Genomic DNA, 17,624 nt, shown 5'->3' with positions numbered 1-17,624 from the left:
TAGCCAAATGCAAGGTCATAGATTTAGGAGCAAAAACATAGGCCAGTATTTACAGGATGGGCAACTATTCTTGAAAACAGTGACTCTACAAAGTACTTAGGGTCACTGTAGAAAAGCACCTGAACATGAGAGGGATGCTATGGCGAAAAAGGCTAACAAGATCCTTGGATGTATAAACAGGGATCTAGTAAGAGTAGGGAGAGAGCACCACTTGCATATACAGCACTGGTGAGACCACTACTGGAATACTGTATCCAGTTCTGATACTCATACTTCAAAAGGAGACTGGAAAAAAATGGAGAGAGTTCAGAGAAGAGCTATGAAAGTGATTCAAGGAATGGAATATATGTCATACAATGAGAAACTTAAAAAGTTCAATTTAACTAGGCAAAAAAGTTAAAGGTCTTGATCATAGTCTATAGACACCTACTGAGGTGTAAAGTATTTGACACTAGGGGACTAATCGAGCAGAGAATACATAACAAGATCCAATGCCTGTGAATTAAATTTATAAAAATTCAAAACTGGAAAGAAGACAAATTCTTAAAAGAAAGCATAATTACCTATAAGGGAAGAAGTAAATCCATTCTCATTTAAAGTCTAAATAGAGAGGTTGCATATCTAACTCAACCACAAGTAACTGGGCCTGAAACTGTTCATTTATATAATAGGGACAAAATTTCCTTCAGTACAGGAATTACCATAGGAATTCTTCAGCCTGTGTTAAGCAGGTCAGACCATGCTCACAGTTGTCTTTTCTGGCCCTAAAAATAACTATATATAAATGAACATAGGTATGTAATAGCTCTTTCTAGTTTGCTCATGTCCAGTGCAGAACATATTATTCTAGGTGTGATCTTGTATTACCAGAGACACAATGATGCAGTGGAATACAGTTTACAGCAACAAACGTGGGCAGACGGATTCATTTATGAGGTAAGATTAGAACAACAATCTCACATAGTTCAAGTAGCAACTAAGAAGGGAGTCATGCCGGTGAGACAATTTTCTAATGTATTAATACTTCAAATATTTAAGATGGACAGGAATTGGGAGGCAGGGATAGCTCAGTGGTTTGAGCATTGGCCTGCTAAAACCATGGTTGTGAGTTCAACCCTTGAGGGGGCCAGCTTTGAGCAGGGGGTTGGACTAGATGACCTTCTGAAGTCCCTTCCAACCCTGATATTCTATGATTCTGTAAGAGATGAAAAATCCACTCGCTAACAATAAGTAAAAAGAAAAGGAGTACTTGTGGCACCTTAGAGACTAACCAATTTATTTGGGCATAAGCTTTCGCGAGCTACAGCCCACTTCATCGGATACATACTGTGGAAAGCGCAGAAGATCTTTTTATACACACAAACCATGAAAAAATGGGTGTTTATCACTACAAAAGGTTTTCTCTCCACCCACCCCACTCTCCTGCTGGTAATAGCTTATCTAAAGTGATCACTCTAAGGAAGGAGAGTGATCACTTTAGATAAGCTATTACCAGCAGGAGAGTGGGGTAGGGGGAGGTATTTTTTCATGCTTTGTGTGTATAAAAAGATCTTCTACGCTTTCCACAGTATGCATCCGATGAAGTCAGCTGTAGCTCACGAAAGCTCATGCTCAAATAAATTGGTTAGTCTCTAAGGTGCCACAAGTCCTCCTTTTCTTTTTGCGAATACAGACTAACACGGCTGTTACTCTGAAACCTAATAAGCAGTTTTCCCTCATAAAAAGGTCTAGGTCATCATTTTTGCAGAAAACAGGATTAAATAAAAACTACCATCATAAGGAGCAAAGATCATCTTCCAAGCGTTAACGGATGCCTAACGTCGTCTCAAATATGCATGTAGCGCCAATGTCTGTGCAGCTGCTGCTCACAGATCCCACCCCGTAGCTGCTTGGGAAAGTAATGAAACACAGTCAAGTATTGGAGCTATTCATAGCAAAGGATGATCCAAAAAACACAAGACAGATTAGGGGAATAGAGTAGCAGAAACTCCACACCAGATCCTCCAGAATCGGATGTAGTGGTAGTGGAAAGGGAAGAAGGGAGGGAAAAAGTCTCTAAAGTTGCAAAACCATTTCTGGTGTAGGTTTCAGAGTGGTAGCTGTGTTAGTCTGTATCAGCAAAAAGAATGAGAGTACTTGTGGCACCTTAGAGACCAATATTTATTTCTGCTGTAGTCCCCTGTTCTCACATGCATGCTTTCTAAAATATTCACCTTTTGCACAAAATTTTACATGCTTCATCTCTAGCAAAACTGACATTCTATAAAAATATTAATTTCTATTCATGAGGATAACTCAGCCACTGAATTTTGAAGCTTCAGACTTGGTATGTAAATAGGCCTTAATGAACAATATGGGCTTTACTAATTTTGAAGAAGAGAGTAAGAATCTTTGAACTGCAGGATTCACCAAGTGCTGTAGAAAATTCCATTAGGGCTGTTAGCTGCATGCTTAGACATGGGTGTAGGCAAACATGCATCCACAGGCAGTTAGCTGCACAGCTACTTGGTTATAGGAATTTACAACCTCACCTGCTGAAGCAGGAGATTGAAAACTCAAAAGATTCTGAACAAGGATGAGCAGAACTTGTAAATATAGGAAACTGCTTAGCGTGTCAAAAATTACAGTACCTTTATACCCTAACCACCTCATTATTTCCACACCAAGAAGCTGATAAAGGCTCTGCTAGTGAACCTTGTTAGCTAATAAGATGAATAGGTGTATCAAGAAAGTTATGGCTCTGATGACATTATCTGAATTTCAAAGAACCATCAAATTCCACAAGACTAAGCAGCTCTGTGTTTGTTATTTTTCCCTGAGCCCCATCCTGCCTTCTTCCTTAAAGAACTTGGGAAGTTAAAATGGAATTAGCATTAGAGCAATGTTAAGGTCACAAAATAAAGCACTCAAATAAGAAAATTCCTTAAATTCTTTTCTCCTGCAACAATATATAAGACACGTTGCACATGTAGCATTTTCCTGTTTTGAAGACTCCGATTGTTTGCACAGTCTACATCGCAATTTATTCAATAAGGCCAAGTTAATAATTCAGAAGAATTTACAGGTTGAATGGACCTGTTCACACCAGGGTCTGAATTAAGTTAATGAGTTGCACCTCCTAATCCAAGAGATGAATTTAGCCCCTTCATTTCTGAAATGTCTTGGACTTTATAATACTTTATTTCTTAATCTTAACATTGCATTAAATCTAGTTGTGTTCATTGCTGGTAACTGCAGACAATATACACAGATATTCAAAATATCTACTTGAATTGCATTTAGTCAAGGGTTTGAGCAAGCAGTCTACCAAAAAGCAAAAATTTGTATAGACTAGATTATACCTGCAACTTTGTCCCGAATAAGTTTAGCAGATTCAACTTCGCCAATACTGCTAAATAGACTCCGTAACTCATCCTGCGTCATGTTTTGAGGGAGGTAGTTCACGATTAAATTTGTTCTACCAATATCATCCCTGCAATCTTCAGCCATGTGATCTTCATAACCATTAGACATTTTATAAAATATCTGGAAAGAGAAAAAAAAAGTCACAAATAAGGTCTAAATCTTCATTTTAAAATAAATTGAACTTTCTCTGCCTGTATTCAATTGAAAGCTTCAAGTAACTATTTCAAAACTATATATTATCTTTAGTTCTTAAAGGAAAACTCCAGTATTTTTCAAAAAATTCCAGACTACTTCATTCTGTCAAGCTAACAAACCTGAACCACTGAAAAGAACCCCAGATGTTCACTTCAATAAATTGGGGGGGGGAAACAGGAGTGAAAATATATTTTAGGTACATTTCAATGTTTTTCCAAATCACATACACAAAACTATGTTAAAAAAGTTATTATAATGCATATGAGCAAGGGGCTGAACACAGATTGCAGGAGTGACAGCTTCACCAATGTAACAGGAAATCTGTGGCAGAGACTGAAATAGAAGCTAGTTCTCTTGGGTTCCAGTGCAGTGTCTTAACTACAAGTTATTTTCTTACAAACCTCTGCCTTATACACTGTCCAGCCTTTATACAGAATGAAGTATGGGTGTTGTAGAAATGACAGCATGTGATCACATGAAGACTAATAATTCATAATACATACACAAGAGGCAAATTACATAAGATTGCATAAGAACCTTAATTCTGGCATTTCCTAGTTTCAGGCTTGACTTTGAAGCTCAAGCATGCTTTTAACAGAAGTGTTTTTTTTATTATAATTTTTTAAGTTTAAAAAAAACCTGAAAAAATGCAAAAGTTTCATGTGAAGTCATACTGACCTCCTCACCCAATTTAACACATCAGAAGGACTTGAATCCAGAACTTTTAAATCCACGACAGAGATGTACTTACCTGAGCTAAATGAATAACTGGTCACAATATCAGGCTGTTACCCACTGTGTGGGCCAGCTACCAGAAGAGCAGGGATTTACACAACTATCTGGGAATATTGAGAATTAGGATTGCCAGGTTCTATTCCTGGCTCAGGAGGGAAATGGGGCCTAGAGGTTATAGAAAGCCCAGACACACACACAGGCCTGGCACATTCATTCTCAGAAACAAAGTAGTTAGATGGCCGAGACTTGGTCTGCAACATTAGAGACAAGAGTCCTTGTGGCACCTTAGAAACTAAAATTTATTTGGGTATAAGCGTTCATGGGACATAACCCACTTAGTTGTTTTTACTGATACAGACTAACACAGCTACCCTTCTGAAATTAGAGACTAGATTATTTTCCCAGCTGTTTGAAATGATCTTGTGCAACTCTCAGAGGGGGGAGATTATACTTCCCTGCGTTCTAAACTAGGTGTTACTGAGTTACAAGGCCACATACACAGGCTGTGAAGTGCACAGAATTAGTGGAAGAATGGGGACTAGAACTCAGAATCCCAGCTCTCAGCCTAGCACTCCTTCCCCTATGCCAAAAGGGCTGCAACAGCTCCTACTGAACAGGGTGATGCCTAAGCAGATGGTTATTTAAAAACAAAAAGAAAAGGAGTACTTGTGGCACCTTAGAGACTAACCAATTTATTTGAGCATGAGCTTTCGTGAGCTACAGCTCACTTCATCAGATGTATACCGTGGAAACTGCAGCAGACTTTATATACACACAGAGAATATGAAACAATACCTCCTCCCACCCCACTGTCCTGCTGGTAATAGCTTATCTAAAGTGATCAACAGGTGGGCCATTTCCAGCACAAATCCAGGTTCTCTCACCCTCCACCCCCCCACACAAATTCACTCTCCTGCTGGTGCTATAGCCCATCCAAAGTGACAACTCTTTACATAATCAAGTCGGGCTATTTCCTGCCTAGATCCAGGTTTTCTCACATCCCCCCCACCCCCACACACACAAACTCACTCTCCTGCTGGTAATAGCTCATCTAAACTGACCACTCTCCAAGTTTAAATCCAAGTTAAACCAGAACATCTGGGGTGGGGGGGTAGGAAAAAACATGAGGAAACAGGCTACCTTGCATAATGACTTTAAATAGAGACTGGGAGTGGCTAAGTCATTATGCAAGGTAGCCTGTTTCCTCATGTTTTTTCCTACCCCCCCACCCCAGATGTTCTGGTTTAACTTGGATTTAAACTTGGAGAGTGGTCAGTTTAGATGAGCTATTACCAGCAGGAGAGTAAGTTTGTGTGTGTATGGGGGTGGGGGGGATGTGAGAAAACCTGGATCTATGCAGGAAATAGCCCGACTTGATTATGTAAAGAGTTGTCACTTTGGATGGGCTAGCACCAGCAGGAGAGTGAATTTGTGTGGGGGGGTGGAGGGTGAGAAAACCTGGATTTGTGCTGGAAATGGCCCACCTGTTGATCACTTTAGATAAGCTATTACCAGCAGGACAGTGGGGTGGGAGGAGGTATTGTTTCATATTCTCTGTGTGTATATAAAGTCTGCTGCAGTTTCCACGGTATACATCTGATGAAGTGAGCTGTAGCTCACGAAAGCTCATGCTCAAATAAATTGGTTAGTCTCTAAGGTGCCACAAGTACTCCTTTTCTTTTTGCGAATACAGACTAACACGGCTGTTCCTCTGAAACCTGTCATTTAAAAACAAGGGGCATAAAGAATACTCTTAAGTGATGGAGGTCCCTACTGTACACAACTAAGAATTGGTGCACTGGCATAACCTTACGTCTGGCCAATTACAATATTTTCAAAAGAAAATCTATGTCCATGAGCACACTCATACGGTTATTAAATCTTCGCTGTAGAAATTAAATTCCAACTTCAACTTACCAAATCACTCCCATCACCAGTTATATAAAGCAGAACCAGTCCCTTTTGGTCACTATATATTAGCACTCTTTTTTATTGCATCCTACAAACACATTTTGTAACAAGTTACATTAAAAAAAAGTTCCTGATCACACAAGGAACCCATCAGCATACAAGATTAATTTAACCCAGAGCACGGTACTATGTTAAACTGGAGTTCTAGATGGAAATATGTACCACCACCACCAAGTTTCAGGACCCTACACTTTGGACAGCAAACAGATGCAAAATTTTCCACCCCTGTAGTCCTGCCAGGCTCCATATAAACTTATGAAACTACTGTACCTACAGACCTTCAACATTCAAAATTTGTGTTACGGTTGTCACCATGGAATCAGAGTACCTTGATTCAATACATTGATGTATAAATAAGGTACGCAAACACCCACCCCGCAAGTGATATCATGCGCTTCACACTAGATTTTTCTAATACCTTCCTTCCTTCGCAGTATAACACCCTCATGCCAGCCACTGGAAGTGTTGAAGCCATTTTAACCTTTTAGCCAGTGATCTTATTTCTTTTAACTTCAGAAATACTAAACTCCATACACTCTCCTAGTTTGGCTACCCATAGGCTTTGCATTCTTCAGTCTGAAGAGAAAGGTATACCACGATCGAATGCCTAGAAGTTGAAGCTAGACAAATTCAGACTGCAAATAAAGTGCACATTTTTACCAGAGCAATTAAACATTGGAATAATTTATGAAAGGTCATGGTGGATTCTCTATCAGTGATCATTTTCATATCAAAATTAGATGTTCATCTACAATATCTCTTCTAGGAATTATTTTGGGAAGTTCTATGGCCTCTGTTATACAGGTCAGACTAGATAAAATGGTGCCTCCTGGCCTTGGAATCCACTGAAAGAGGTCCACAACAAGCCTATGTTTCACTTACCCTTGTAGTTCGGATTCAAATCTGTGTTACCACAACACTGAAGGTCAATTCTCAGGATGAATGAAAATTTTCACTCACTTTTAAAAAAGTTCAAGTACTATGGTTAAAATATTTTTTTTAAATACACATATAAAATAAATGAGATATCACATTTTGTCTTAAAATTTCTATAAGACACAATGTGGGTGAGGTAGTATCTTTTATTGGACCAACTTCTGTTGGTGAGAGAGACAAGCTTTCGAGCTTACACAGAGTTCTTCCTCAGGCCTGGGAAACGTACAGAGTGTCACAGCTAAATACAAGATGCAACAGATTGTTTAGCATAAGTAGTTGCATTTTGATCCATTGAAATACATGTAACAAAAATGATTAGGGGTATTAACAGCTGCCATATGAGGAGAGATTAATCAGACTGGGACTTTTCAGCTTCGAAAAGAGATGAGTAAGGGGGGGATATGATTGAGGTCTATAAAATCATGACCAGCGTGGAGAAAGTAAATAAGGAAGTATTATTTACTCTGTCTCATAACACAGGAACTAGGTGTCACCAAACAAAATTCAAAAGCAGCAGGTTTAAAACATACAAAAAGGAAGTATTTTTTCACACAATGCACAACCTTGCCAGAGGATGCTATGAAGGCCAAGACTATAATAGGATTCAAAAAAGAACTAGGTAAATTCATGGAGGATAGGTCCATCAATGGCTATTAGCCAGGATGGATAGGGATGGTGTCCATAGCCTCCGTTTGCCCGAAGCTGGGAATGGGCGACAGAGCTTCGATCACTTGATGACTACCTGTTCTGTTCATTCCCTCTGGTGCACCTGGCATTGGCCACTGTCGGAAGACAGGATACTGGGCTAGATGGACCTTTGGTCTGACCCGGTATGGCCATTCTTATGATCACTCAAGGTGAAGTGGCCTGTGAACACTCCTCCAGTCACAGGAGGGAAAGGAAGGGTGGGGCAGGGGGGAAGAAGGCAGCTAGGAAGGGTGGTTAGCAGGTTACAGATTCTTGTAATAAGCCATAAAACCAGTGTCTTTATTCAGCCTAAAGAAAAGGAGTACTTGTGGCACCTTAGAGACTAACCAATTTATTTGAGCATAAGCTTTCGTGAGCTACAGCTTAGCTCACGAAAGCTTATGCTCAAATAAATTGGTTAGTCTCTAAGGTGCCACAAGTACTCCTTTTCTTTAGGCTGAATAGAGACTAACACGGCTGCTACTTTGAAACCTGTCACTTAGGTACAGTCTCTACATCTGTATTCCAGATGTAGCTACCTATCGCCACGGTTCTTTAATAATAATAAAAAACCTCCTTGAATTCAAACAATGGAGGATCACACACACACCGTACGTACGAAGTCACGCTGTGCAGATGATGCAATTTTGTAGAAAAAATGGTATCATTCATGCTGTCTGGGATCCTGGGAGAAAAAATTAAATAAAATGGGGCTGTGCTGGCAAAGAGTTTGAGAACCCCTGAAGTCTGGGAAATTTTGAAGACTTACAATCCTGTTAACTTCTCTAAAAAGAAAAGGAGTACTTGTGGCACCTTAGAGACTAACAAATGTATTTGACCATAAGCTTTCATGAGCTTATGCACAAATACATTTGTTAGTTTAAGGTGCCACAAGTCCTCCTTTTCTTTTTGCGAATACAGACTAACACGGTTGCTACTCTGAAATCTATTCAGCCTGTGATTTTTGGTGCCTAGAAGAGTTATGGATTCAATTAAATTCTTTCACAGTGAGCACACCACTCATATTACCACATCCCCATTGACACTCATAAGAAAAAAGAATTGACTTGACACCACAGAGCAGACAAAACCACACCCTTGATCATTACATTGATTACATCATGAAAGAAATTGACTGAAATCCTTAAAAAACATCACATACACCAGGATCTCGCCACCTTTGAGAGGACAGCTATACGGTCCCTGAAGTCTAATCTGGTGATTAGATTATCTAACCACATAGTGATCAAACAATCTGACAAAAGGAATGCCATCATAGTCCTCAACTATGGGGACTACATTAACAAGCTCTCCAAAACCCACATACTATAAAGCAGGGCTTTGGAGCAGAGCCCACGGAGCAGCTCCGGAGCTATGGAGCTGCAGGTTTTTGCCTGGAGCTGGAGCAGAGCACAGCTCCAAAGCCCTGCTATAAAGAACTCAAAGCAGAGTCCATGCTGCAATTCACCCAGGAATTTAAGGACCTCAAATCCTTCCTGAACAACTCCAAGACAAAAACTCTATAAACTCATCCTCCCAAGGGCCTACCCCAGGGACCTTGTACATGCTTCCCAAGATACATAAACAAGGGAACCCAGGCAGACCCATCATACCTGTCCACAGCACTCTTACTGAAGGAAAATCAGGACTCATAGAAACCATCCTGAAACCACTCATCACAAAAAGGACCAGCTTCCTCCAGGACACAAGTGACTTCCTCCACAAACTCCACAACATTAACAACTTTCCCTCAGAACACCATCCTTGCCACCAAGGATGTCACTTTTCTATACACCAACATTCCCCACAATGACAGGATACCTGCCTGCCTCAAATATTTCCAATAGACAACATGCAGCTATCCACCCCAAACACATCGCCAAACTCATCTATTTCATCCTCACTGTTGTTGAATGTAAAATTGTTATCAAACATTTTGTCCAAACCATGGGAACAGTTCTTGATACTAGGATGACTCCACAATATACCAGCCTCTTCATGGCCAACCTTGAAGAACAATTTCTGGACAAATGCACTACAAAACCAATGATATACCTGAGATACATAAATATTTTCGTCCACCATCCATCCGTCAGTCTCTCTCTAGGACATTTCCACAGGATTATCAACTTCCTGACCACCACAATCGCCTTCAATAATGGAATCCTACAGACAACTATGTATTACAAACTCGTGGATCACCACGCCTACCTTCATAGATCCAGTAACTACTCCAAACACACCAAGAAATCTGTTCTGTACAGCAAGGCACTCTGATACCACAGAATATGCTCAGAGGATGAAGTCCTGGACGTGACAGGTTCGGTCACAGAGACCCCCTTGAGGCTGTCACCGACGTGATGGAATTACCTCTAAGCCCATTAAGCTTGGGACTCCAGAACCCTGCTTTGTTGAGACAGACATGCCAACCTGCTGCAACACAGACCCAGGTCTGAACCACACAACCAAAGCTGCAGGCTTTAACTGAAAGCCACTCAGCAGGTTACCTATCTCCAACACCCAGTTCCCAATGGGATCCAAACCCCCAAGTAAATCCATTTTACTCTGTTTAAAGCTTATACAGGGTAAACTCATGAATTGTCCATCCTCTATAACACCGATAGATATGCACAGCTATTTGCTCCCCCAGATATTAATCACTTACTCTGAGCTTGTTAATAAGCAAAAGTGATTTTATTTAGTATAAAAAATAGGATTTAAGTGGCTTCACATAATAACAGACAGAACAAAGTAAGTTACCAAGCAAAATAAAACAAAAACACACAAAAGTCTAAGTCTAATACATTTAAGAAACTGAATACAGGTAAATCTCACCCTCAGAGATGTTCCAATAAGCTTCTTTCACAGACTAGACTCCTCCTTAGTCTGGGCCCAATCCTTTCCCCCAGTGCAATCCTTGTTAGCTCCAGCTCAGGTGGTAACTAGGGGATCTCTCTTGTTCTGTTCCACCCCCTTTTAGATCTTTGGCACAAGGCGGGAATCCTTTGTCTCTCTCTGGATTCCCACCCTTCCTTCTAAATGGAAAAGCACTGGGTTTAAGATGAATTCTAGTATCATGTGACATGTTCACATGTGAGACTTCGTTACCCACTGGCTGGCACACAGGTATATAGGAAGGCTTACAAGTAAACAGAGCCATTTACAACCAACTGTCCTAGTTAATAGGAGCCATCAAGATGCCAGGCCACCATTAATGGCCCATACTCTGCATAGTTACAATAGGACTTCAGAGTAATACTTCAAATTTCTGGCTTCAGATACAAGAACGATACATTCATAAAAATGGGATGAACACACTCAATAGATAAGCTTTGTAATGATACCTTACAAGAGACCTTTTGCATAAAGCGTATTCCAGTTACATTATATTTACACTCATAAGCATATTTCCATAAAATCATACGGAGTGCAACATCACACTGGATACATACCTTAAAAAGGCACTTAAAACTGCCTTCACCACACAAAGGACACTCCACCAGAGAGTAGACTGAATCATAGAACAGGCCACCCAAATACCCCAAGAGAACCTGCATTAAGATGGAAATAAAACCCACTCCAACTGCACACCCCTAGTTGTCACCTACCACCCCACACTGAAACCTATATGGGGTAACAAACAACTATAACCTATACTTAATGGGGACTTCATCCCCCCCCCCCCCCCCCCCCGGCCAATCTGTCCTGAACTCCATCTTCTCGCCTTCAACCAACCCTCAAACCTCTCCAAGCTCATCATCAGAAGTAAGCTCCCCATAGACCAGGATAGACCAACTCAAAGGAGCACCAGACCCTGCCAGAACAATATATGCAACCTGCAGACATATCTTCATTGCTACAATGATTAACAAATCTCTAAGGTGCTCAGGCACCAGAACAACATGTACAGTATACCTACGCTGATTTAGTAAGTTATAGGGACAACAAAATTGGAGGATTCAAATGATTAAATGGGAAAAATTAGCACATTTGATATTAATGCTCAAGTGTCCACCACCAAAGCACAAAGAGAACTTTCATCCATCAGCAGCAAAAGCCAATAAGGAAAAGTCTTGTCAAACCCTTTTGACAGGAAAACGCTTTATAGTAAGTGGCAAAAATCTTTGTTAAAACAGAGTTAGAGTTGTCTGGTGATGTCTCATGCCCTTGCAGAATGTTGAGTTCAGAAAAACTCAAACTTCTGAAAATCAGGAAGTACAGAAAAAAGCCCACACATTTTAGTTTTCCCCCTGAAGCTGGCAATAATAGCTACTGGGAATTATCTAGATGCATTCCAAACGCATTCATTGTGCCAGGTGTAGCTTCACTGAATGGGGGGGAAAGTAAGTTGGAGCAGCTTGGAAGAGCTGTGATTGTGATATGAGATCTGGGGCTGAGCCCCCATTGTGCGTGATCGAAGGAAAGAAGTGCATGTGTACCTTGAGGTTTCAGTCTCCATTATGCCAGTATAGGATTGTGTAGGTTGTGTCAATTGCAGGGCACCCTTACTAAGGGTACTGTCAGTAGTGAGGTGGGATATGAGAACAGGCTGTGGATTTATTGATGGGTGGGAGAAAGTATTAGGGTTAGGCTCTATCTTATGTACAAGTGTAAAGAGGCGATGAAAGGATAGTATTCTGTTGGGGGAGTAGACTCGGTGTTTGAGCATACAGCAAGCACAGGTAGCTACTCTCCATTACAGTGAAAAGGCAGCATGGGAGTGTGCATGTTGTGGGTGTATTGGGGCAACACCCAAAGGGCAGAATTCAGGTTATGTGGGCATTTACCTTAACACTGCTTCCTGGCTTTCAGAGCTTTGAATTTTACAACTTTAATAATACGAGGAAATTAAATGGGAAAAGCCTTTATTAATGAAGAGTTAAACAGAAAAAAAAAAATGTGTTGGTAGGAGCTAGTGGTCATTTCTAGACAGCTGGAGTTCTCACCTTTGGTTTGCAGTTGATATGCTACTGGTCTATGTCCCAAAACCTTAGATGACTTAGTAACTTTAAGCATGCGTGAGAAGACTGGTGTGTCTCTCCTTCACCCCCTGCCTTACCATTCCCCCCAGTATGTAGCCCCCCAATTGCCACACTTTCAGCTTCCCATCAAGCCAGTAGTTGGCAATACAATCCATTCATATGTAAGAAGTTGCTTCTTACTGACCCCAGCCCTAAGCGGCTGCACACACATATCACAAGGCAGCGGCTTACTGGAAGGCTGCATGCTACCTTGGTTAGGTAGCCTAAGCTGCACCTCTCACTTCCACTTCTTACCTTCAGCTGAGACTCCTGCCCCTGCTGCAGTCAGGCTTCCCCAGCCATACCCCAGATCCACCCAGTCTGCCACTCCTCCAAAAAGAGCCTCTCCCACACACTCTGGCGGCCCCCCACCATTACCTCCAGCCCTGGTAGCATCACACCTCCCACCCCAGATCCTCGTCACATGGAGGGACACAAAAAGAAGCTCAGACACTCCTAGAGGAGCAAGGTCCTCCAGGTCCCAGAACACACAAGCAGGCAAGGAGAGGGGCTCAGTCCCTCACAGAAATGTAGGGCTCCCCCAAATCCCAGCATACACACAAAAGGGCTCTCAGCCTTGTGACCCTAAGCACCCTGGATTCACCCCCTACATGCTACTGCAATGATATCTGTACAAACGATGCCTTGTAAGGTGTTAGTTTTCAAATGATAACATTGGTGATTAATATCATTAAAAATGTACATATTGACACTATGAGTAATTATGAATACTCAATTATATTATGCTTTGAAGTCTGTATTTGGACAAAGTAGAAACAGGTCTGCCCAGGTCTTGAATACAAATGAACCAGGGAGACCAGTGACAATGGAATTGCAATTTATATATACAGTAAACAAAACCATCAAAGCTCACAAGGTGGTTGGGGAGTTAGCATGTCTGGATCATAAAGAATTACGTATTCACTTGTCTAACCAGCCTGGTCCTCAGGCAGACAATGAAGGTATGTTTACATAAAAGGTAAACAAAGCCATCTAGCTAACAGGAAGAGGTGACAAATCAACTAGCTATGGCAGTTGTTCTCAACTGGGGGTACATCAACTCATCTAGATATTTAGAACAGGCTACATAAAAAAGCACTCGTGAAGTCTGTACAAATTAAAATTTCATACACACAATGACTTGTTTATACTGCTCTATATCCTATCCACTGAAATTAAAGTACAATATTTATATTCCAATTGATTTATTTTATAATTATATGGTCAAAACGAGAAAGCAAGCAATTTTTCAGTAATCGTGTGCTGTGACACTTTTGTATTTTTAGAACTGATTTTGTAAGCAAATAGTTTAAGTTAGGTGAAATGGGGTATGCAAGAGAAACCAGACTCCTGAAAAAGTACAGTAGTCTGAAAAAGTTGAGAGCCATTGACCTATGGGGGATGGAGAGTGCACGCCCAGGAAGCCTCCCTGCTTCTTGAAGCATGGTCAATGAACTTTAAGAGATATGCTTTTCAACGATTCACCGCACTATAAAAAAGAGAGGCAGTCAACCCCTAAGTTACCTTTCATCTAAAGTTGCCAAGGGAAAATCCTTTCTTACCATCCTTTTTCCTCCTCCTCATACCTCATCCCTCACAGCAGAGCCAAACCCCTTTCCCCTATTACCACCTACTCTTGCACCCCTAATCACCTTTGCCCTATCCAAGAACATTCACATGTGCAAGTTACTGTCTTTTCAAAAATAGTTTCAGTGCCTTCTGAATATTTTGCTGTACTCAGATTACATTTCTCTGAAACAAGAAAAATTAAAAGAAAACTTTACAGATGAACTTTAGCAATATGCCTCCCAACCTTTTCCAGATTTTTGCCCCAGGTGAAACTTGAACTGAATGACTGACTCAGTGGGTAGGTTAAGAGGACTACTTCAGCAGTTCCCAAACTGGAGGTCAGTCACATTTTGCTCCAAACGCAGCGATCTCATGGTCACAATGGAGGATCACACACACACTGTACATACGAAGTCACGCTGTGCAGATGATGCAATTTTGTAGAAAAAATGGTATCATTCATGCTGTCTGGGATCCTGGGAGAAAAATTAAATAAAATGGGGCTGTGCTGGCAAAGAGTTTGGGAACCCCTGAAGTCTGGGAAATTTTGAAGACTTACAATCCTGTTAACTTCTCTAAAAAAAAAAGGAGTACTTGTGGCACCTTAGAGACTAACAAATGTGTTTCAGCATAAGCTTTCATGAGCTTATGCTTATGCTCAAATACATTTGTTAGTCCAAGGTGCCACAAGTCCTCCTTTTCTTTTTGCGAATACAGACTAATCACGGCTGTTACTCTGAAATCTGTTAACTTCTCTGCGCATGTTCAGTGCAATCTATTAGGAGTGAGACTAAGCACATGAGGCAGACGACAAGCTTAACAGGAGAAGAAAATTTTTTTCCAAACATTTTAATTTGATTTTCCCTAGAGGGCTGGTGGGTGCCATGCACTCTGCTGGGGTAACCTTTGAGCAGTAGAAGCTCTGGTGTGATAATCTGGTTTCATCTCTATCCAAGAGCAACAAATGTGCTAGAATCTCTCAACTTGGAAAAAAAAAGGGGGGGGGGGGGAGGAGAGGAGGAAGGAGGGCTGTATCTCAGAAACCCCTTGGTCAAATAGCTCCAAACTGGCTCACTAACTGAACCCCCACTGCCATGAGGCACACCAAATTCAAGGCAATTGGAGTAACCATGTAGATTTTAAAGCACTCAGAAGAGTTGAGCTTTAAACAGAAACTTGGTCTTAACCTTAACAGTTCAACCCAAGAAATGCTGCGTGCCAGAAGATTGGAAAAAGGGAACCCTTCGGAGCGTACGTTGCTATCCACTGAATTCTACCTCCTGTGTATTGTTATACACATCTGTTGGCACTGAAGGAGTTGTCTTTAAAGACAACCACACAGAAACTGGAGAATTGGTGCCCTCATTGCGCAAAAACCATAAAGAAAGACTTGATCCCTTCCTTTAAGGGTTTAAAGCTAGATTAAGACAAGAAACAAGTGAAAGTAAAAACACAATAGGAGGGAATGGGAGAAAATCAGATTACACAGTCACAACAGTCAATGTACACAATTGGATTCTATAAGCTTTTTGCTAAACCTCTATTTTTTTCCCCATAATTTTTTTTTTGAAGATGTGGTTTAAGAATTCAATTGCATATGAATATCAGACACTAATATTTTCACTTTTAAGTTATTACACAAAACTGTTTTGTATTCCACAGTTAAACACACCTAAGATATTTACATAATTTGACGCTTGGGAGTTAAGTTTGTATTGAAACAAATTGTTCCAAATTTTTGAACTTTTTATAACTTGAAAAGTAACGTATTTGTTGAAAGCTATGTTTTGCAGGTCAGAGTTAAATTTTAAATTGGATGTCTAATGTGACATTTCACATGACTATTTTTTATAGAATAAATTAAACTTTTTCCAAATTACCCTGATGGACTGTTTCCATATTTCAATGCTGAGTGGAGAGGAGAGTCAGGAAGCAGAATGACTTGAAGATACTGCAGCTCACTTCTCCTTTGGAGGGGTGTACATGTGCAGGTAATGGGATAAATGGACAGACTGAAGACATTTAAGAGATAAACTAGAAAGTAGGGAACTGAGTAAAAGAGAAAAATAGATAAAGTAAAGATTAATAAGGAAAGAAAGATAGAAGTACTGGTGGGCAGAGGTAAAGTACCACTAAAAATAAAACAGTGCAAGAAGAAATACACCACGTTATGAAATGTGGAATGAAGTCAAGAAGTTATAAAGCAGCAGATATGCAGTATGCTACACTTTATAAAATGTATTAATTAGAAAGCTAATCAACAATCTATGACTAAAATCCGTACACAAATAGTACACCACCAATTACATTCCTTAAAACACTGAGCACAAATATTTTTCACTTTTGGTAGTGGGCTTGTGTGTATGCAGGTTACAGTCTTTAGATCAATGATATTCAGACTGAGGTTCGCAAGTGACTCTTTAATGCGTCTCCTGTGGCTCTTTGAAGCAAATGGTATCAAAACACTGTGATTTAATTATTAACCAATCCAAGTTATTAACTAATCAGAATGCTTTTACTATGTTATTAACCAATTGTAGTTGATAAAATAATAATACTTGGGTAGTCATTTTGCTGTGAGTATATATAACTAAATATTTCCCCTCTCATACTGTTTAAATATAAATATATAGCACTATAGTCAATGAAACAATGAAGTCACACTGCTGTGGCTCATTGGGTAATTTCGAATAACTAATTTGGCTCTTAAACCACTGAGATCTGAGTATTACTGCTTTAGATCATATTCCCCACATCCCAGAACCCCAGCCTCTTTTCAGTGCACAGAATGGACAAGACTCAAAAGCTCAACATTCAATATTTCTTTATCATCTTTTCAGTCTGTGGTCTCACACATTCTTTACTACAGACCGACCAAACTCTGCTCTGAATATGGAACTTAATTTCTTCACAGGCTTTTCAGTGACCTTCATCAGTGTAGTACCAGCACCTCACAGATATGAATTTGTCTTTACAAGGTAGGGAAGTCATCCCCTTTTCACAGATGGGAAACTGAGGCACAGACTTTGAGGTCAACATTTGCGTAAGTGTCCACTAATTCTGGATGCATTGCTAACCAAACATTCAACCCGAGACATTTGGGGC

General features: G+C 40.4%; 1 protein-coding gene across 2 annotated transcripts in view; it reads right to left on the bottom strand.

Annotated features, from left to right (window-relative positions):
- ELAVL1 (ELAV like RNA binding protein 1) overlaps window positions 1-17,624 on the bottom strand; it is a 91,968-nt gene that overhangs the window by 44,755 nt on the left and 29,589 nt on the right. For both annotated transcript variants that reach the window (XM_048831123.1, XM_048831122.2), the window contains exon 2: window positions 3,342-3,525. In XM_048831123.1, coding sequence (XP_048687080.1) covers window positions 3,342-3,513 — 172 coding nt within the window. In that variant the 5' untranslated portion in view covers window positions 3,514-3,525. The remainder of the gene's footprint in view (window positions 1-3,341; window positions 3,526-17,624) is intronic.

This window comes from Caretta caretta, chromosome 25 (genome assembly GCF_965140235.1).
Source record: "Caretta caretta isolate rCarCar2 chromosome 25, rCarCar1.hap1, whole genome shotgun sequence".
In the NCBI taxonomy this organism is placed as follows: Eukaryota; Metazoa; Chordata; order Testudines; family Cheloniidae; genus Caretta; species Caretta caretta.
This window is presented reverse-complemented; position numbering and strand designations above follow the sequence as displayed.